The sequence below is a fragment of the Osmerus eperlanus genome, chromosome 18 (genome assembly GCF_963692335.1).
Source record: "Osmerus eperlanus chromosome 18, fOsmEpe2.1, whole genome shotgun sequence".
NCBI lineage: Eukaryota > Metazoa > Chordata > Actinopteri > Osmeriformes > Osmeridae > Osmerus > Osmerus eperlanus.
In genome coordinates, this window is record NC_085035.1 from 9,302,923 (window position 1) to 9,324,710 (window position 21,788).

General features: G+C 41.3%; 2 protein-coding genes across 4 annotated transcripts; one reads left to right on the forward strand and one right to left on the reverse strand.

Moving 5' to 3' along the window:
* Positions 1-46: 46 nt before the first annotated feature.
* lmnb1 (lamin B1) lies at positions 47-14,931 on the reverse strand. 3 transcript variants are annotated; one of them, XM_062483813.1, is made up of 12 exons: positions 14,789-14,931; positions 14,100-14,489; positions 8,942-9,098; positions 8,398-8,523; positions 7,316-7,486; positions 6,771-6,896; positions 5,543-5,763; positions 5,004-5,232; positions 3,108-3,212; positions 2,881-3,000; positions 2,008-2,118; positions 47-1,196 (listed from the first exon to the last, which is right to left on the reverse strand). In XM_062483813.1, exons 2-12 carry the CDS (start codon positions 14,462-14,464, stop codon positions 1,155-1,157), a joined length of 1,773 nt encoding a protein of 590 aa, XP_062339797.1. In that variant the 5' UTR covers positions 14,465-14,489; positions 14,789-14,931; the 3' UTR covers positions 47-1,154. The 3 variants fall into 3 exon arrangements, with proteins under 3 accessions (XP_062339797.1, XP_062339796.1, XP_062339798.1); XM_062483812.1 differs by lacking the exon at positions 14,789-14,931 and adding an exon at positions 14,632-14,782; XM_062483814.1 differs by lacking the exon at positions 14,789-14,931 and adding an exon at positions 14,664-14,681.
* Positions 14,932-19,810: 4,879 nt separating this feature from the next.
* LOC134038812 (la-related protein 6-like) lies at positions 19,811-21,636 on the forward strand. The gene is made up of 3 exons (XM_062484392.1): positions 19,811-20,025; positions 20,233-20,446; positions 20,589-21,636. Exons 1-3 carry the CDS (start codon positions 19,919-19,921, stop codon positions 21,618-21,620), a joined length of 1,353 nt encoding a protein of 450 aa, XP_062340376.1. The 5' UTR covers positions 19,811-19,918; the 3' UTR covers positions 21,621-21,636.
* Positions 21,637-21,788: the final 152 nt, after the last annotated feature.

Below are 21,788 nucleotides of genomic sequence, written 5' to 3' on the forward strand. Positions count from 1 at the left end.
CAGTACTGTCAGTAAGTTGAAGACAAAATACAGCATTGAAACTCTAAAACCTCAAAAGAACAACATTTGTTGTTTATTTTGTCATTAAAATATTGAGGTTACAGAAGAAAATGCATGCATGCCACCTTTACCATATGTAAATAATGGTAATTTTCAAAACCATGATCTGAAGAAATTAAGTAATCTATGCTTATGACCAACACCAATGACTACAAAAAGGTTCAATGGAGTATTGTTTCTGCAGAGGTACTTGGTATTTACCCAGCATGAAAACACATTTATTTATGTTGAGTTCCTAGAAGTCCACTTTGAATTTGTTTCCAAATGAGACAAAGGTATCCACCAAAATAGTTTGTGCTCTTTCAGAAAAGTTATCGGAGCCAATGAGATTTAATAGATTTAAGCAAAAAGCCATCTTGGTTTAGTCTCAGTGTTTTATTACATTCCTTATCTTGACAAATCAAGACAATGCACTAGCAATAGTGAATGGCCATGGTGTACTGACCAGAAAGTGGTAATCAAGAGGTTAGAAATTACTGTTCTGTGTGTGTGGAGGCGGGGGGGGGGGGGGGGGGGGGTATCGGAACTATTGAATCAATGAATTGAACCTTCATCTTGTAAGGAAACACAAATGTAGGCACATGGCAACTAGTTCTCAGTTGAATACTGATACCCCCACAATATGAAGAGTAAACCACAACAATTTGAGCAAATTGACTAACTACATGAAACAAGACACTACAATATTAAAAACGGTACATCCTATAAAGAGGCTTTTAAAATGTTTCATCTTTAAAAAGAGTACACATGTAAAACAAACAGTCACAGCACCTTGAGGAAAAGACTATTTTGCGAGCTGCCTTTCTTCACAGAGCTGTAAGAAGTTAAGCCAAAAACAAAAAACATTCTAGACTGTAAAACAATTTGGTTTCGAAAAAAGCAAATCATGACATTGTGATGTCACAAATAAAAAATTTACCAAAAAAGCAGTTTTACAATCTTGGAGTCATAAAAACTAAGATCAGAAAAAAAGATTCTTACGGTTCTTATAATACACTAAAAAGGTACAAAAATAGTACTGTGGTAGTTTTGTTGGCAGCTAGAACTGGTTTAGAAGGAGTGGGAAGCTGGCTGAGTGTATTGCTGGTGTGTGATTACATGATGGAGCAGCCCCTCTTGGTGGCACGCGGGTCTCCCTGAAAACAGGAATCAAAACAGTTGAGATTTATTATGGGATACAGCAACACATTTAGTTTACAACTGGCCTGCCACTTGTACAAATACAACAATAACTTTTTTCCCCATTCTCATTGGTTTGTTGGCCAATTGTAAGGGATAACCAAGGAGGCACGATGACAACTCAGGCAGGATGCGCAGATAAGGATTTAGTACTCAACATAATGATAAAAACAAAGGAAAAAAAGGAAACAAAGCACAGACAGTCCTAAGTCTCATCAGCATGTCAACCTACTAGGATGTCTGAAACTGCCCCCCCCCCAAACAGATATGGCTGACCTAGCCCACTCTGCAAACAGGAGGCGTCACAACACCACCCCATACCAAAAAAGAACATTATTTTAACACTTCAACTACTTTTCTATTATCCAATAATGTAACACTGAATAACATAATGCGTCAGGAATTCACCTCTCAAAAGACATTTCCTATAAATAAAAACCTAGGTAACTAGGGTAGAACTACTGTTGAAATCCAAAGTTAATAAAGCAATGTTATGTGTTATGATAAAACAAGAGTACGTGTCATTTGTAATGTTATAACATGAAGAAATGTGTAAGGTGCAACTGGATGTTAACATAGGTAAAACTGTAACAAGGAAACAAGCAACAGGAAAGTGTATCACTGTGCGGATGAGTTGTCCGTCACAGCAAGCAAAGCTAACTTGGAGCTAGCTGTATGGAGCAAGGTTCTACTGGTTCACCAACTCTAGCTTATCGCTTTGAGAAATCAATGCAGTTTGCAGCAGGTTGTCCTCCCTGGCCCGCTTACCTGCTGATGGAAGAGGTCTTCCTCAATGACCTCCACTCCCTCGTCATCCTCTTCCTCGCCCGGCTCTTCCTCCATAGCTGTGTTGTATGTGGTGCTTCTCCTAGCTACTTCCTGTGGATAGTACAATATGCTGTGTTGGTGGATTATATTACTTCTACAAACTTGCTGGAGCTCTTTAATTGAACCTCAAGCTCTCTTAACCCTTGTGCTGCCTTCGGGTCACATGACCCAAAGGTTCATAACGAACCATCGTTGTGTTTACCCAATACAAAAACAAATAATTTTATTTTAACCTTCGCAATGTGGGGGGTCTGAGACAGCCCAACGGTTAAAAGAAAATGCTTCACTTTGTTTTTGTATGCGGTAAAGTTGTCGCAATACGACGGTGGGTCACAATGACTGATGGGTCAGAATGACCCGAAGATAACACAAGGGTTAAGGTGTTCCATTCCTTCACAATCACTGATGTGAAATGTAGTTGAGATGCTCAGTTTATGAGAGTTCAGGAGGTATGAAAAGTAGAACCCAGACACCCTCTGGTGCCTCATGGAAGACACTGCAGCTTTTTTCCCCTCTCCCAGTCAGTGAACTACTGTACTTTTAGTAGCAGCCCCAACCTAGCAACATGGTGCCCACTCTGACTGTGTGATTGTCACTGTGCATCTGTCACACTTTTGTAATAGTCTTGGCATCAGCTTTGAAGGGGTTTCCCCATTTCTATGCATCACCTTAAATATCAGGGTTTTATTCAAAAAGGTCATACATTGGTGAATAGGCAAAATATCAACCAGCCAATTGATAGTTTAGGTTTCTGCGGTGTGTGTAAGACTATGTATGCAAGTAGGAAGAGGTTCTGTGTGTTGAGGCTCCTACCTCTCCCTGAGGGTTGATCAGCACCACCTGGACATCCTCCCCAGTCCCCCAGGACGGCTGGGCCTTCCACACCAGGTCTGAGGGGGGGCTAGAGCTCACCCCGGCATTGGATGCCCACAGCTGAGACAAGGCCAAAGGAGACAAGTGTTAGGAAAAACTATTTGAGCAAAATTGGAAAAGACAATTGTGACACAATATTGTGCCTTGTACATTGCATGTAGTCTCACCGTGACTTTCAGGCCAGCCTTCAAAACATATTTGGGGGTGAACTTGTAGGTGGCGGAGGCCTCTCCAATGGTCCTGGTCAACTCATAACCCGCCATGGCTTGGTCCTGGAAAGAAAACAGTACATGGTATTATAGGAACAGTATATACATCATGCATCATTATTTTAGCAACTAAGTACTGTCGAACGCCCCTAAAGGAGCCTTCGTTTTGATGGACTTTGGAGAAACAATTTTGAGAGGGAAAAAAAGAAGAATAATGCTTATTAATGAAAAGTGTGCATTTGGCAAATGTGTTTGACTTTGTGCATACGTATATCCAAGTTGTGCATTAAAAAGTTGTAGATGCTTGCATACATATATAAAGGTTTTGCATTTTTCCGTGCATACATATACCAAGTTTGGTGTTTTCAAGAGAAGTTTTGATCTCTAGCATACGCATGTGTTTTATTAGAAAGAATGTGCATTGGCAAATTTTTTATAAGAAAGTGCTTGGATAATGTTTTAAAGAATGTTAAGAAATAGCTTGCAAATGTTTTGGAACCTTTTTTTACCTTTTTTGAATTTTAAATACATTGTAGATGTGCATCTTAAAATGGATATGTGGAATTGCTAATGTGTAGAAGTTTAAGGCAGAATTTTTCAGTATGACAGATGCAGAGGATGTGGTTAGGAAATGCTTGCATAGATAAAACCACATTTGACCTTTTGGAGAATACAGGAAACGTGTGTAATAGACAGATACCTGCGTCATGTATGGCCCAAAGTCTAGACAGGGCCATCCCGTATTGAAAGATATAAGAATGAAAGTTGGGGGTGAAAATACTCTCTCTGTACTTCTTGAGTCGTGAGCCGAGAAGTCGAGGTTTTTTCTGAGCCTGTTTTTTGTTGAGTGTACACCTGTGCCTGATTTAGCAAAGAGCTTCTTTTTGTCAGTTGTACTGACCATCTGTTACTTGCTGTTTTACTAGTGACCCAGGGTCTGCGTTTTCTTATTTTCTTTGTCGGCCTTAGTAAAGGAGGTTAGCTTCCTTTTTTATTTTCTTTTTACACTTTTGTTTCTGTTCCAATAATCTGCCAATAAAAATTTGAAAAGATAGTCGTTGCCCTACCGCCCATTTGTGCGCCCCTCGCTCGAGACCAAGAGATCCACTCAGCGCCCCACGCCTAGACTCAGGTGAGTTCCCCGGGAATCGCGACCAGTCATTTAGGCACGGATACTGCCCAGCTGGTGTTTACGCGAAACAGGGTCTTAAAGTGTTCGTCTGTTCAGACACATATACTCTCTCGATAGGTGCGGTGTTGCGTCTCACAGATAAACTAACGGGGGGGAATAAGGGCGGGCGAGAGCCCTTGAATGTTTTTTTTGTTATTGGGTGGGAAGGGCGTTAACCGGGAGGGAAATGTAGCCAAGGAATAAGTGATCGATAAACTATGTGTTGCCCAAAAAAGGGCCTATAAACATTTGCTGCTAAAAAAGATCCCTTGAGGTTGTGTTTGGAGGCCCGGTGAACGTCTGTGACATCGTGGTTTGGTTGGGTGCGGAGATTCCTTCCCGAGAGGGAGCCTCCGACTAACTCGTAGCCAAGCGTGTGATCTCCGCACACGTAGCCTATGCAAATTCGTGAGACCCCGGGCGTGAGTTGGGTGGCGTAGCGAGGCGTAGCAATATATACATCTATATATAGAATTGCGGGGGATCAGCAACCTGGTCAGCGCCCTCGAGTCCCCACACGATTGTTCGACAGTACAAAAAAAAAAAGTCACGTGAGCACAACATGCTCATGTACAACACAATCTGTACAAGATACACTAAAAACTCAACCCAGACATTTGGCCACAGCCAATCGACAGTTACGCCCAAGCCAGACCCCTCACAAGTGCCCTGGCGTGCCTCACCTCATCGCCGGTGTTATGCAGCCTGATGAACTTCCCATCAGTGTCTAGCTCGTCCACACACACAGCCCCAGTGGCAGAGGCCGAGTGGGAGATGGAAACTGAGCTGCTTGCCTCGCGCTCCTCCACGTCCACACGCTTTCTCTTGCCCCGTGCCGTGCGTATGCTGCGGCTGCTGGAGGATGCCCGGGAGACGGTCACACGGGACGATGGGCTGGGGGACAACTGCAGTCTGGGGAGTTGGGAGGGGGTGGTGAAGGTCAAGTGGATGTTAGATACACATTGGGATGTTCTCAATGGAGTCAGCTCTGCAAAGTTGTGTGTGCGTGTTTCCAAGTCTGTCCACAGTGCCTCCATCCCTACTCTGTAACTTCCTGTAGGCAATGGGTTATGTCTGTGCCTGCTCCTGCCTCTACAAACTCCAACCTTTCGTAAGCAGCCTCTTCTACGCATTGTGCATGTCTTATCTCCCTCCCATCCACGCCTGCTCCAGTTGCTTCCTATATGCATTGGCCCGTGTGGGGTGTGTTCCATCTCCTCACCTCTCCTCCTCGCCCTCCAATAGCTTGCGGTAGGCGTTTATCTCCATGTCCAGCGCTAGCTTGACATCCAGGAGCTGCTCGTAGTCATCCAGCTGCTGCTGCATCTTGGCGCGGATCTCTGCGATCTCCCGTTCCTTCTCGCCCAGCATGCGGCGACCAGCCTCCTTCTCCTGAGCAAGCGCCGCCTCCAGCTCCCCAATGCGATCCTGCCAGCCACGTGTCTATAAAAAGGGGTTGGGGAGGTCAGCCTTCTAAATCTTCCTTCTAGAACTGGGATGGGATGTTTTGATGCTAAAGAACTACACAGTTTGAAGATATGCATTTGCTTTTGATCCAAATGTATATTCATCTAAGAAATCTTTTTACTTTCCCATTAGTATCTCTCCTGGGGCAAGTCAGAACTTGCTGGTGACCACTTACGACACTCAAAACTTGTAAATAGTACCTAGTCAGTTCTGTTATTACATTAACCATTATTTTAAATAATATAGTTTTGGTTAATGTGACACGGTGCTAACAAATGGTTAACTATTAAAATAACGTGTATAATGTCTACAGGGTATCTGCAGGTTTAGGACAGTTGGATTTAAGACTTTAATACCATGCAGTGAAATTTAAGACCATTTTGAAAATGTATTTTTGTATACAAGTCTGAGTAGCTGACTAAACATTAGGCAGTGACTGCACTGAAAGCTTTGATCCCCATTGTAAGAAAATTGTAAAACTCGGAACTAAGTTTACACCGGAACCCACGTCACAACGCTGTGCAATGTGGACTTACGAAAAGGGTGCATAAAAGGCTCAATCTCTGCAAAAGAGCCTGAGAAGACGATTTCAAAAAAGAAATGAGTGAAAATATTTCGGCTCAGTTACATTTTTAAGGCAAGGACTTTTTTACATTACGGAATTTAAGACTAAGGATCCGCGGATAAACTGGCCTAGTAGTATCATTAGTTATTATGCCATTACAGGCTACAAAGCAATGCCCCCAATCTCAGTTTTGATTGACTTTCCTGACAATCAGCATGGAATAGCTCCCCCATTGTGGTTGACACACATTAGTCTGAAACATTCAAAGCAGTGACCACACAAATGAGAATATCTGCTCCACATGACTTCATACAGAATTCTTTGAAAACCATAATTTATTTCCTAACCCTGTCATTGTCACCATTTTACCAAACTTGTGTCTACATTTACCCAGTGGTGTATGTCGGCAGGCCATTACCTCTTTCTGCAGGCTAGCCAGCTGCGCAGCCAGGCTCTCCATGCGCAGGGACGACTCCCTCAGCTCCTCACGGGCCATGCTGGCCGACGAGCTGTTCATCTCCGATGACAGGCGCACGTTCTCCAACTGATCCGTTTAGACAGAAAAACAAAGATGGGTGGAGTTGGGAGAGATATAAACGAGGGTCAAACAAGATATTTTCGACACCTTTCGATGAGGAAGTGATTCTGATGGGTGAAGGGCGGCTTCTGGCCAGACAAAGGAGAAGTCTTCAAAGACAGTGTTTGTACATTGCCTTCCTTCATTTTTTGCTGAACATTTTGTTAAGTTGCTCAAATCTATACACACACACAATGAATGCAACCATTGACAACGGTGTCAAGTTAATTCTTCCACTCAATGTTGGCTTAAAGTTACTTCTAAAGAGAACAGTCTACCACACTTAAAATGACAGGCGTCTGCACTTGTTTGTTCAAGCTGCATGTATACGTGCACAGGCTTTTCACAGCTTGGGTGTGCGGTTTTGATAACATCGGTCCCCTCACCTTGGCTACGTAGGTGCTCTCCATCTCGTCCTTGTAGAGCTTGACCTGCTCGTCATGTTGGGCTCTCATCTCGGTGAGGGCCTGGGATAGCTTGAACTCGAACTCCATCTGGCGCCCGGAGTCCACCTCCACCAGACGAGTCTCATGCCTACGCCGCGTGTCCTTGATCTCCTGGAGCACAGCAGACAGAAGGGTCTGGGGTTAAACCACTCACTAGTGGTACAAAGTTGAGGAACTGGAACAAAGAATGTATGGCAAGGTGTATAAATCCCTGAATACGAACGTCCACTGTTGAACGGAGGTGATTTGATGAGGATGCATGCATGCTTAGGACGGAACAAAAGGCAAAACATTTATTGGAGAATGAGGTGCACATTTCAGAAACAACACATTTCTTTTAGCTAGGATTTAAGTTGTGTGATGAAGGCAGCGTCTACAGACTACACCATAGGAAGTGTGTTTTACCATCACCAAGGCAACTTTTGGCCTAGCCAAGTACATCAAATCAGCTGAATTATTTATGATTTAAGTACCTTTATGCACATAACAATGACCTAATAATTTGGAAAATACTTAACAAGCGCAAATGGCTCACAGCCAGACAAGAGTGTCACAGCATGATGGAGGAAGCGAGACAGTCTACTGTGGTGCTGATGGTTTCAGGTCAGCGAGTGCAGTCATTCAGTCAGGGCGCCCATCAATAGAGATAATCAGATAAGCTACCCTACGAACAATGGGAGTCTGCCCCCGGGGGCGGGGCACAGGTCACCCCATCACCATCATATCAACGGAGGCAGCCCATAATCTGAAGTCTGTAAATGTCAGCATGAGAAGGTCCTGGACCTAAAAGGTGATGCATCTGTCCAGTCTAACGTAAGCCTTACACACTAGAGGGCTACCGATGTACTGAGCCATGCAAGGACTAGCTGAGGTAAATAACACTACATTATGTTTGTAGTATTACGCAACTGACTGATATATTATACAGTATACTAAATGACAAGCTAGACTGGCTGAATTAAACTAGTTTGCGTTGACATCACAGTAATCAAAGTGAATTTGTGAAGGTCGGGGAAATGTACCTCCTGGAACATATTCTTGCGGAACTCAAGCTCCTCAGACATGCTCTGGCAGCGGTTCTCCAGGTCCACGCGGAGCAGCGTCTCATCGCCCAGCTGCTTCTTTGCTGAGGTCAGACCAGCATCCAGCTGTGGAACCAAAACAAGGCAAGCTCAGAAGATGCGTAGCCCTGGTTTTACATGAAGCCAAGGTACGGTAGCATTTGTTTATTTTAATCTGGATTATTATGAAGATGAATCTACCGGTGAGTCAATATTATAATATCTTCATATTTTCATCTCCTTAGACAAATGATCATTTAAGGATTTAGATATGAATGTAGTTAGTGAATGGATGGATGAAGCTAGATTGCCCTCTACTGGTAACTCAAAACCTATGCATGCTCGAAAATGTGCTTTTCACAACACAATCTGAAAACATCTTTAAACATTACTGCATGGGAATCACATAACACCCAGATCAACATACTTTCTAAGCAGTCATTAAGTCTTAAAAAGTCTGCGCCTCGGGTGATAACTGCCAGTCCAACAATGTTGCCATTCTCACCTCCTGGATGTGTCCCTGCAGGTCGGCCAGGCTGGCCTCCAGGGCCCTCTTCTCGGAAAGAGCAGTGGCCAGCACGGCCTCCTTGGTGTTGACCTGGGCCTCCAGGTCCTTCAGCCTGGCCTGGGCTCCAGCCGCCTCAGAGTCCTTTTTTGCATAGCTACAGGGAGAGGAGGCAAAGGAACAGGACTTGGTACTGACTGTAGAAGCCATGCTGTTTGTATGTGTATTTATGATGTAGAATGTGGTGGTGGTGGTAAGGCTTAGGTTGGAGATTTAAGGGGTTTTAAAGGGTGGTGGGGGTGCCTGTTGTGAACGTCTGAGAAGTCACCTGCTACTTGTAGGAGGGGGGTGTTTGTGTAGTGATATCATATCTGATCTACACTATTATACAAAGGAAGTCCAGTCAAATAAGGAACATTTATGCATACTTGTCAAGTTTGTGCCATTGTTGGTAACATGGTAAAGATGTAATGCCACAGAACTAATTATTTTCAGTATGTGCATTGTAATAGTTTGTTTAAAAATGCCTCCCACTGGCTTTTAGACCTAAAATCCGACCAGAAGTTTAACATCCCTTCAATACATTGTTTAAAAAAAAAACATTCACCAACCATAAGTCCTTTTAAACATCTGGACATTCCCTGTAATAATTTAACAGCTAGTGTCATTAGTCTGCATTTCCCATAAATTCAAGTCACTGCTCTGTGGGGTATGGGGGGGAAACAGGATATGACTTTTTTGTTGGGTGTTTTGAAGAGGCTCAACCCTGGTGTGGGTCCAGATGAGACTTTCCTCTGTCCCATGGCCGACACAGAACACAGTGATGCCATACGTTTCCCTGGCTAGGAAGAGTAAAAGCGTGAACATTGTCAATGCAATTGAAATTAGTGCATTCAGAAGGTTTAGGTGGCAATTATAGGTTTAATTTCATCAGTCAACGAACATTGAAATTAAGATAATATATTCATATTTGAATTCATATTTATGAAAGACAACTGGTTCCCGCCAACTGTCAAAATTCATCATAAATTTATTTGTGTGAGAATGTGTTTTCATGCTGCCGGGTCAGGGGTCAACCAGTATGGCCTTGGTATGGGTCTGTGTCCATTTCAGTTTGTTCGTGTTCAATCATACATGCATGTCTGCATATTATGTTATGAGAACTGTGCAAAAAGACTGAAAGCATGATTGAGCAATTGAAAACAGTGGTTCTCATCATATGGAGCAAGCAAAATGTTACCATTGGTAACATAGCTGGTGTTGGGAGATATACAAAGTTTACTTTTTACAAGTGTATCTTCATTTCACATAGTAGCGCACCTGATTTTCAACCACACTCTGAACAGTAATACTTTAATATATGTTGCACAACTTTGTGTTAACTTTACGTACACCGCCGCTGCTTTTGAAATGAATAGCTTTTAAGTTCTTCATTGGGATGCCCCTTCTTGACTGCAAAGCAAATACTTTTTTCCAGATTTGCTTGGGAGCACGAGGTATGGTTGAGTTGTAGTGGTGCCTAGGGCGAGCACAGTATGTGTGGAATGCATAGAGAATGTCTGCTATTTCACACACAGTTGCAAGAAACATGGGGGAAGGAAAAGGTATTGAACCTGCAAGCTGCCATGTCCAAGAATTCTAATGATGGGAAAAAATGACAACCTTTTCAGTTTCATGAGTTGAAAATCATCCTGTGTCAAGAACATGTTTCCTTGTAAGTAGGGCGGCAACAACGAATCGATTAAATCGATTATTAAAAGCGTTGGAAACGAATTTCATTATCGATTCGTTGTGTCGCGCAATTATTATGCCACTCAATATGTCGCGGAGATGTTTGAGTATAAAAAAAAATGTTTAGTTGAGCGCGGAGCGGAGGTAGAGGAAAGGCCATCGGAGAGACGTTGTTGAGTAAAAACTGAGTTGTTCTGAAACACATGGTGGAGGCAGAGAAATCAGTACGACCCAAGTCATCCAAGGTGTGGGAGCATTTCACACTAAATACATCGAAACAGTGTGTTAATTGACCGAGGTGAAGTTAGTTTCATGTTCGACATTCGTCTCACATTCGGAAGACGCTACTTTGCAGCATCGCGTTAGGGACCGGGTGAAAACAACCCATACCATTTTGAAAAAAAAATTAGGAATATAAAACTTCAAACAGACACCAGAGTATCTTAATGTCTGGTATACTTCCACAGCCTTTACTTTTTCAATGAAGTTTCAAATAAAATGATAGAAAATCACTAATCTTTGAAAATAGCTTAATCCTTGCAAATCTTAACTTTTTTCAAAATTGTGTCAAAAAGTCTTAAATATACACCAGATTATTCTAATAAATCTGGCCTACATCCACAACCTTTCAATTTTCAATTACATTTTAAACAAAACTCAAATAAATTGCTCATCTTGGAAAATAGCATTAAATCCACGCTAATATTAATAACTTTTTCAAAATTGTGTGCCTGTTTGTGCACATTCTGAAGATTTTTTGCACTGTGGATTTGCACTCCGTTCTGTTTTTGAATAAAGGGTTGGAAATTAATGCTTTTTTGTTTTTGTTTAATTATCCGATTCATCGATTAATCGAAAAAAGAATCGACAGATTAATCGATTATTAAAATAATCGTTAGTTGCAGCCCTACTTGTAAGCACACTCGGATGGTAACATATTTCACAACCTTCACTTCCTTGGTGAATCTAAATTACTTAGCAGAGTATTTCAAACTATGTCACAGTCAAAACATACCGATGGTGAGAATCATGTAACACCAGGAAAAAAGTGACAAACAAAAAGGAATCGGTATAGAAAGAAGGCAACCAATGCAACAGGTTTTTAGGCACATGCAGCTACTAGCCGAACTCCCATTGTAGACAAAAGACCATTTTCTGTTGGAAACTGGTTGAACAGCTGCCTCATCTGTAACTGTACACAACAGTGACATCTTGCAGCTGCCTTGTAACTCTGCTGTGAAAAGCCTCTTTGCTTCAGGTCGTCCCAACTCCCACTTGCCTTACTAACTGTCCCCAACTCAATCTATACATGATACTCTTCTGTGAACATAGTAGGGCAGCCTAGCAAGCAATATCAAACCTAGCAGCACCATATCACTTGAACTATGTGCAACAATTGCATTAACACCCATGTCAACTTGCTTAACAAGAACTGAAAAAGAATGGTGTATCTGAGTCACTCAAAGATTCCATGATGGACCTACAATTTACTGAGGTTCGTAAACAACTCTACATTCACATTTCATTCAAACAAACAGGTTTCCCAAATTTTCATCGTTTTAAGCATTCTGCCATTCAAGAGGTTTTTCTATCTGTTAAGAAAACAGCCTCCAAAAGATTGACTTAGAAGTAGTTAGTCGTCCGACAAGAAACCATTTAGGGTCGGTGGAGCACATGTTTTGGTAATGGCTGGAGTAGTTCCAAATAAAAAGCCACCTGTTTGGTTGAATCTCACAACAGGTGTAGAGTGTGTGCTTTAGTCAATCAAACTGCTTACTACAATCTTCCTCACTCATGTTGGTCAAGTTAGGTACTTCACATTAGAGGCAATATCCACTAATCCACTATTCAGACTAGCCCGCAACATGTAGAGGGGGGAAATAAACTGGTCCATTAGAAAACATTCACCTAGGCCAATTGAAAATGTTTGTAAGTTACCAATATGTAGGAAACTCACAAGGAAAGTGGTTACCCTAAAGTAAGTTCAAAGTTAGAAGTACTCCATGTCCCAAAGATAAACATATGCATAGCTGTGCAAAGCCACTAGATCACTTGCATGTGAGCAAATCATTCCATTTAACAGATGTTTTGAGACACCATTAGACCAAGATGTTCTGTCCTTGTGCTTTTGTGTGTGAAACAACTGCGTACATCTTGGTGACAAAAGGTAAAAAACTGTTCATTTTACACGATGACTGGTAAACATTCACCAGCCTACTAATATATACAACTAGAAACTTTAAATCTGAAGCAGGCAGGAGGCATTGGCCGAGAAACAGACTTAACTTCAAAATATGTTATTGACCATGTATGCATCAGACACTACATGAGGATAGAAATGTATGGATACTACCGCTAAAATCTAAATCAGAAAAAGACATGTGAATGGCCAATACAATATGTACCTAAAATTAAGTTAAAACAGTCCATTCATCTGCTTGGTGATGTCCCATGAACACCTTATCTGTATTGTATAATTCAAGTAAAAATGCTAAATGAAGCTTGAGTGCAGTCTTTCATAAACCTAATGTTTCATTCAATCAATCTACCCATCTCTGATTTGAAACATAGAGTCGGAGGGTAAAGTGAGTCCTAATGTTTGGGATTAGTAAGTGGCTTTTAGGAACGGCAGAGCATTTATAAACTTAACTTCATTCCAGTCTTCCGCTGCCGACTATGACTGAAATATTTGACAGCTCTGGGGCCGAGTAAAAACTGAATTCCTTGACTTCCTTACAGGAAATTTGGAGTTAACTGACCGAGCCCAAATACATTGGGCTACCTCAAACAAACAGAACGCATTGTAAAGAAAAAACTCATGAGGTTGGTAATCACTACCATTTCTTATATTGCTTAAATTATAAATGTTTTAATCGAAAGCACAATCTAAAGTTGGAATGAGAACGGCTATGCATAAAAGTAGTGACTATGAGCAATGGATGAGTCTACTACTCAAACTAGCTCAACTTGCAGTGACGTTATAAAATCCATTCAACGGTCAAGAATTAAGGTGGGCGCCCCTCCCCCATACTATCAAAATAGGTGTGGCTCTTGGAAAAGTCAGTCTCACGAAAGCTTTTATTCCGCTATCTATAAACAACTCTGTGACCGAATCTAAATATTTAAATTTAAAAGTACTTGAAAAAAGTACATGTCTCGAAAACCCATCTAGATCCCAACATTCTTTGTACATTTACTATGTATATATGTTCTGCTCCACACACTTGATTTGGCGCTTTGGTCGTTTACAATGTTACTAGTCACTGGACTTGCGCGAAAAACATCTACAATTTAATCAAATACAATTCGACACCGCCGTCAATCCGAAGTTGCATCAATCGGATACAAATATTGCAATTCCTATATCAAGGCACTAATATCAACTGGCAAATACACGTGTTTTAAAATAAATTATGCAGTGACTTACTTATGCAGTAACTGCTCATGTTCGGATTTGATCTTTCCCAATTCAATCTGAAGCCTCGCGCGTTCTTTAGCGGTGTCATCAAGAGATCTTCTGGCGTCTGCGAGCTCGGTTTCATACAGCGATTTTAACCCAGTAAGCTCCCTGCTTCTTACTTCTTCCTTCTCAGAAACTTGGAGGTGAAGAACACTGTTTTCTGACTCGAGACTCCGGACTTTATCGATGTAGACTGCAAGACGGTCGTTCAAATTGCATAATTCCTCTTTCTCTTGCAACCTGGATATCCTCGTGGGGCTCAACGGAGTGCTACCGGCAGTAGAGCGGGTGCTTATTCTCTGGCCGGCCGGAGTTGAAGTTACGGTCGCCATTGTAAAGCAGAAAGGCTAATTAAAACTGGAAAAACAAATGGACAATTTAGATAGAGGTTAAAATGATATACAGAATCGGGTAACCTGTAAAATGCATGTATAGGCCTATTACGTGAGAAAAATGACCGACACATGCGCCAAATTTGGTTAGCTGAAAGATAGCCTACATGTGAAATACACGTATCAGGATTCAGCTAACCTAGACAGAGGTTACAAATGCTGCCTGTCTCCAACAGGCGCAAGTAAACATAAAATAATATTATGCCAAGCAGTGGAATAGGATAAAAAGGCAATAAATCTACAAAGCGCATGCATGTATCTTACTTTGTCTCAACCGAATGAAAGAGAGGGGTTGACTAATATGGCCGCTAATTAATATGTATAAGCAACGTGACCAGACCAAACCAATGGCGAGCTGCAACGCAATACGTCCTTTCAACTTTCGCATTCGAGACAAAATTCAAAATAGTTGGAATGCGTTTTCTGTGACGCGCCAAATAACCACATGTGGTAGGCTACAATAGACAAGGCCTATAATTTCATTTGCACGTTTAAATCTGTCTTGTTTACGTTGTTTACAGTCGATGTCATCTTAAATTGACAGTAATACTATAAATAGGCTAGTTAAGAAAAAATATACATTATTTTGGTATGGAATAGGCCCCACTTAGTGAAACGATCTCAAACGCTTTTAAATTAAATTGAAATGTAGAAAAGAAGATTCAAACGCTTTGTTTACATTACCAAACACACCAATTTTACTGTAACATGTCCAAGTTGGTGCCGTGTGATCACTTATCTGTGACATGAGGTTTACGAATTTCTTCAATATTGTTTAAATGCATGAATATCTCTGAACATTTCAGACATCTCAGTTTGAGGTTATTTGTTTTCTGTATATGCTAAGACAAACCCCCTTTGGGTCTTCCCTAAATTTGAAGTTGGGTTAAATACCTGTCAGTACTCGGTAGTTAAGAATTCTGGTTGTTGCCAGGAATAAGTAGGCTCCAGTACATTCCATTTTGTCCAGTGCAAAGGTACAAACTCACTGGTATTCAGTCAAACCTGTTTTCCACAAGTAAAAGAAACCAACATTAGCTAAAACTGATAAACAAACGTATTATTAAGTGTGACTTCATTATTGGTTTACTTAGCCCTCAAGCTAAAGCTGTACAGAGCACTCAACCATCAATCTATCAAGTACCATCATGAGGTCATACAGTAACTTGAATCCCTAATTATCTTGTGAACAGAACTGATATTTACACACAAAGCTATTTTTTCTTCTTTGTGTTTCTGACAACCAGATTTTCACACAGGAGTTAAAGATAAATTACACATTACACCTATAAGCAATGTTTGCTTGTTGTTTGTTGACTCCTTATTTACTTGTTTGGAAGAGTTGAGTTGGAGTTCTACAGTCACTTTTAGTCAAACCAAGTTATAAAAATATAAATAAAAAAAGGGAACAAATGCTCACAAATGTTTGTGTATTCTTTACTCATAAACAACAATAAATGTGTAGCAGCCATTAATTCTGACTATGGCTGTGATCCTATCAATGCTACAACTTGCCAGCTAAGCATGTCTGACAATCAAATACCTCAGTTCTGTCAGCTTGCACTTTGGAGTTTGTGATTTGCAGATAAGCCATCATGTTCTCCTAAACCCACCATTCTGGCACTCTGGTGCAGCTTACGCTATAATTACCATGAACTACTATCAGGGGAATACCATACACCATGTAATTCTGCCGTCAAATATATTCTGAGATTAGTTTCAAGCACTTAAATGTTTGTGGGTTGAATTCTCAGGTGGAGCCTGGTGCTGGGAGCCTGTTAACTTTACTGTTGAATTTAACTGAAGTGATTAGGGTAAGATAATATTGTAATGTTATTATGTAATTTAAATGTAACCAAATGTGTAATATGTAAATAGTGAAAGTATGTAAGTAAAATAATTTAATTATAATGAATACAATTGAAGTTACTCTCTTTTTAACATTGCCATTACCTCTACCAGTATCTGTTGGATCTTTATGACTGAGAGTTGAAAGTGTTTTTGAGTTGAACATTAAGGCCATTCAAAGGTTGATGTTAACTAGGCATGAGAGGCACATTAATACAATACAAAAGTTGATCAGAATATATAAAAGAGATATGACTGAGATAATTGTTTGGGTTCTTTTTGTATGGGAGTCAGATGGCTGAGTGGTTAGGGAATCGGGCTAGTAATCAGAAGGTTGCTAGTTCGATTCCCGACTATGCCAACCAAATGATGTTGTGTGGGCAAGGCACTTCACCCTACTTGCTTCGGGGGGAATGTCCCTGTACCTGTAAGTCGCTCTGGATAAGAGCGTCTGCTAAATGACTAAATGTAAAATGTGATTGCAATTGCTGCGCATGAGCAGTGTAAATATGTAAGATATTTGCACATACAGTAATACAATTGTATGATTAAACATTAACATAATCTGACTTAATGTTTGCCCTAAACATGTGGGCACACCTTAAAATATTACCCAGGAGTGTCTCTATAGGCCCATTGTCATGTTGACATGTGGAGGTCATGCTTTGAAACAGTTACAGGCAGTTGTCACTAGATGGCCATGTTTGAGAGTGCATTAAAACGGATGAGTGTCTGGTACCATTGCCTTTGGGACCAGTAATTGGCTTAAGAATTGGTGTTCCATAAGAAGTTGGTTGTTACGTATACTTCCTTCTTAGCATGGGATCACAATGCATTTATCCTTCCTGAAGTTGCTTGTTTTACAGTGTAACACCCATACTTATGACAACAAACCTCTCTCACCTTGGTCTCATCCCAATGATTAATTGTTTTTCCCATGATACTCAACTGGTATTTGCTACAGTGGAACAGGTTATGGTCAAATTTGAGCTTGGGTTTCAAATCTGATGACAGGGAGATGAATGACAGATATCTGAGATGACCTCCTGACCTAGCTATGTTTAAACAATACATTTATTCCTCATTATCCCAGACTGTTCAAATGCGTCAGGGTGTTCTGCAGGGGTCAGTCCTGGGTCCTACCCTGTTCAGTATCTATATGTTCCCTCTTGGACAGATTATTCAGAGGTTTGGGCTAGGTTATAATAGTTATGCTGATGATTCCCAGATTTATATCAGCACTCTGCCGGACTGTTCACTAGCATCCTCAACACTCTCTGCTTGTTTGCTGGAAATCAAAACCTGGAGGAATCATGTTTTTAAATTGAATGGTTCCAAAATGGGAACTGTTTTAATTGGCACTCCGACTGCTGTCAACAAATGTAATAACTTGAAACGTTGTCTGTGGATGACTGCCCAATTACTCCTGCGAACCAAGGGCGGAACCTCTGTGTACTCTATGATGCACAACTCTGTTTTGCCAATTTAGAAAACATTACCAAAGTAAAATCTTTCCATCTCAGAAATTTTACCTGTGTCAGGCCTTTTCTGTCTCTGCCTGAAAGGCTAATTCACGCCTTAATTTCATCCAGGCTTGATTATTGTAATTCCCTTTTTGTAGGTCTGCCGGCCAACTACAGTACACACAGAATTCAGCTGCTTGCATCCTGACCCACTCATCTTCACATCAGTACATTACCCCTGGTATCTCTAAATTACACTGTCTGTCAGTCTAATCTCGAATTGATTTAAAAAATGATGACGTGAACTTTCAAAGCAGTGCATGGGCTGGACCCAGTTTATATTTGTGATCTGGATACACCTCATACTCCCTCCCTTTTCGGTCAGCTGACTCTATCACTCTGTACCAGCCTCTGCAAATAAAAAAACATGGGTGGAAGGGCTTTCTCATGCAATGCTCCTAAGGAGTGGTACTCACTACCTACCTGTTTCCATCAAAAATGCTCCTTCGCTTGGCCATTAAAAAAATGGGCCTAAAACTTACCTTTTTAATTGTTAGTTTCATTGTGTCTGTTCTTATTGTTATTGTATACTTTTGTATTATTATTGAAATGAATACTCAAGATATTTATGTAAATCTAATTGTGAGTTTGATTAAATACATGAATATGGTGCCTCATTATAGCCTGGCTCTGCCCTCCTACGTACTTCCGCTCAATTTTGATTTTGCTTCTGTGCTAGGTCTGGCCATGAGGTAAGTCAGATCTCCGGTTAATTTTCTACCGGCCAATCAGCGAACAGAGGGAGTGGCTGTCGTGCGCTAGTTTGTGTTGTAGTTCCGTAATGGCGGCGGAGAAAGATGCGAGCGAAGCCATTGGGTCCGTTGTGGCAACGCTGCCGAATATCCATAAGCTAAAGCCAGAGCAAGAACAAGTTTTGCTGAGTTTTGTTGGTGGATGATGTTGTGGCCCTCCTCCCCACGGGTTCGGGAACAGTTTGATTTTCCAGCTACGGCAGCTAGCTCTGTTACAGTAGTGGTGAAGGAATTGGCTAAGGCGAACGCTAGCGATTGGTTATGGCAGATCAGAGTGGCTCTGGGCAGATCCAATAGTTTTAAACTTAAACAGAGTACCCGTCTACAAGGAAGTCAACGCTTGTCAATGGAGCGAGGCCAGACTCTCTGTACAAATGAAATGTACAAGAGTCCGGTTAGGACCAGGCTAGCCTCATTACACATCTAAAAAACAAACAAAAATACATGCTGATGAATGCTTATTCTAACAAACTAGATTTTGTGTCACATTGGCATTTATACCTTTAATGTTATTTGAAAAGGGATACAGCAACTGGGATTTTTTCATAATTCCTTCATCAAACCGTAATTAGCACTATGCATTTGGGCTGTTCTTCCAGCATCTGTCAAACCAAAATAAGTCTTTCAGACTACCATATGATAAAGGGTAATTATAACTCCAGAGAATGTTTTCTGCTTTATAGTCCGATGGTGGTGAGTTTTACCTGACTCCAGCCAACTGGCATTGTGCAAGGTACGGTAATCTAAGGCCATGGAACCACATTTTGTGAAGGTTTTGACAAAGTTCTTGTGCTGACGATGTTCAGAGGCAGTATGGAACTCAACTGTGAGTGTGGCTATAGAAGATCATTTTAAGGCACTAAATTATTCAGGACTAATTTGAAGGAGTGTCTTTGTATGGTGTCATAGTGTATATATAGTAATTGTATAGCAGTAGTAATTCACAGTTGGCCTTCTATTGAATGATAAAATCATCTTCCTTCTGCCAATTATAGGTTGCTATTTTTGGTAACTCCCCCCCTACTGCTTTGTACCTCTTATCAAAAGGTCTGAATGAATCAGATGATGTGAAACCGCTGATATGCCCATTTATGGGGATTTACAGCAGCACAATACAATACCGAATGGTCCTTGACAGACAATCGTGTTGTGGCTCACGAAGCGGAAATATACTTCAACTTGACAGCCCAGAGCCTTGATTATCAGAATTGCTCAAGCCTATAAATCTGGAAGCAAGGGAGCAGTGTGATGACTTTGTGTCTGTTGATCTTATGGATGCATGGCTTAATCTTTTTGATGAGACATTTTCACTAATCTCAGTAAAGTTCTCAGAAGACAAAGAGGAAGGAATGGAGAGCCCCATATTAAGTGATGACAGGTAAGAAATGTTTGTTTACAGTCAATGTTTTTAAGAGGTTGAAAACATTATTCGATTTTAAAGCATCCTAATTATTAGATGTGATTAAAAAAAATCTACAGCAATTTTTTTTCGTCACTGAGTTGAAGGTTAAATGTTCAACACATTGACAATTACAGAACAAAATGTGATCTGACAGTCATTATGTCATATTTTGCTCTTCCTTAGATTCATCAATCGACTTGTCTACAATGAAAATGCTTATGACATTGAACTGGATGACTGGGCAGCTCCAGATGCAAATGTCAGCAGGAAAATGGTTGCACAAATTGAACACTATCTTTCAGATGACAACCTAGCCAAAGATACTTTCTTACTGAAACATGTCAGAAGAAATAAGATGGGTTATGTGAACGTAAAGCTTCTGACATCTTTTAAAAAGGTAAGATGCTTTATCTTTCTTCTCTAAAGAATTCACATCATCGTCTCCTCACTTATAGTACTATATCAATTCAAAATAGTTAAACTTTGTTTCCTATACATCACATTGAAATGAAATAATATACATTTTATGTTCTGACTAGATGAAGCATCTGACCAAAGACTGGAGGATTACAGCCTATGCCCTCCAACATTACTCCTCAAAGCTAGAACTCAACGAGGAAGGCAACAAGGTGAGGCGAAAAGACCCAGTACCAGAGTCTCTCTTGGCTCAAGTACCTAGCAAATTTCTGCTGGTCTGGAACCTGTCAGATGTCTCTCCTAATTCTGACACTAAGGTCCCTAAACCTCTTAGTAGCACTATGGAAACTGCTATCAGCATCCTGGAGCCCTTTGGAAGCATCTGCACAGTCAAGGTCTTCAGGCCTGGAAGGGAGCTCCCACCAGAGGTGCAAAGGAATAGTTACAGGTATCCTGAACTTTGTTCTCAGGAGAGCTTTCTGGTGGAGTATGAAGACCTAGAAGGTGCTGGAAGGGCCTATAACCAGCTGTCCCAGTTGGAAGGTTCAGTGAAAGTTATTCTAATAGGAAAAACCTTAAAAAAGAAAGCAGGGTTGGACCTGGTTGAGGAAAAAGGCAATTGTAAAGGTGTAGAAATCGTCAACCGCCGAATGAACCAGCTCCAATACAGAGGGGATGACTCTTCAGCATACAGCTCGTCTGAATCGGAAGTGGCCTCATGCTCCCCACTCCACATTCCTCACTTCTCATCAGGCCAAGTGTGTAGCAGTCCATGGAATAGCCCACGTTCAAGCCCCCGCTCCAGTCCTAGGGTCCTCCGCACGTCCCTCCCAGCTGTCCCCCGAGCTTCCCCACTCCTGGTCTCCGAGGTGTGGATGAGTCCCGACACTAGCCCTGAGTTGAACCGGCGGAACCATCACAATGCAACTAATATTTGCAACATCCAGAAACCAAGGGCTCAAAGGCGCGAGCTATCTGGCGTAGAAGCGTCTATGCTCGATGACAGTAGTATTAGACAGGGTCGTCTAGGAAACAAGAGAATGGGGGATACGCTACCCTTCGGGGTCATTCGGTTCCCATATGGACCAGATGGGACAAGAGGATTTCATATCACTAAGGTTGAACGACGACTTCTGTACACACTCAAGATGTGAGCTTAGCTGTTTGTGTTATTAACCCTCGTGCTGCCTTCGGGTCACATGACCCAAAGGTTCATAACGAACCATCGTTGTGTTTACCCAATTTTACCCAATACAAAAACAAATACAAATAATTTTCTTTTAACCATTCCAATGTGGGGGGTCTGACACAGCCCGACAGTT

Bases quoted from the DNA above. Each gene is read 5' to 3' on its own strand.
- lmnb1 (XM_062483813.1), bottom strand. From the start codon at position 14,464: ATGGCGACCGTAACTTCAACTCCGGCCGGCCAGAGAATAAGCACCCGC. The intron at 7,487-8,397 runs GTACATTTCCCC...GCTGTGCTCCAG, and splicing joins GCAAGAATATGTTCCAGGAG to GAGATCAAGGACACGCGGCG. The intron at 3,213-5,003 runs GTGAGGCACGCC...TTTTCTTTCCAG, and splicing joins TGCATAACACCGGCGATGAG to GACCAAGCCATGGCGGGTTA.
- LOC134038812 (XM_062484392.1), top strand. From the start codon at position 19,919: ATGGATGCATGGCTTAATCTTTTTGATGAGACATTTTCACTAATCTCA. The intron at 20,026-20,232 runs GTAAGAAATGTT...GCTCTTCCTTAG, and splicing joins CCCATATTAAGTGATGACAG to ATTCATCAATCGACTTGTCT. The intron at 20,447-20,588 runs GTAAGATGCTTT...TGTTCTGACTAG, and splicing joins TTCTGACATCTTTTAAAAAG to ATGAAGCATCTGACCAAAGA.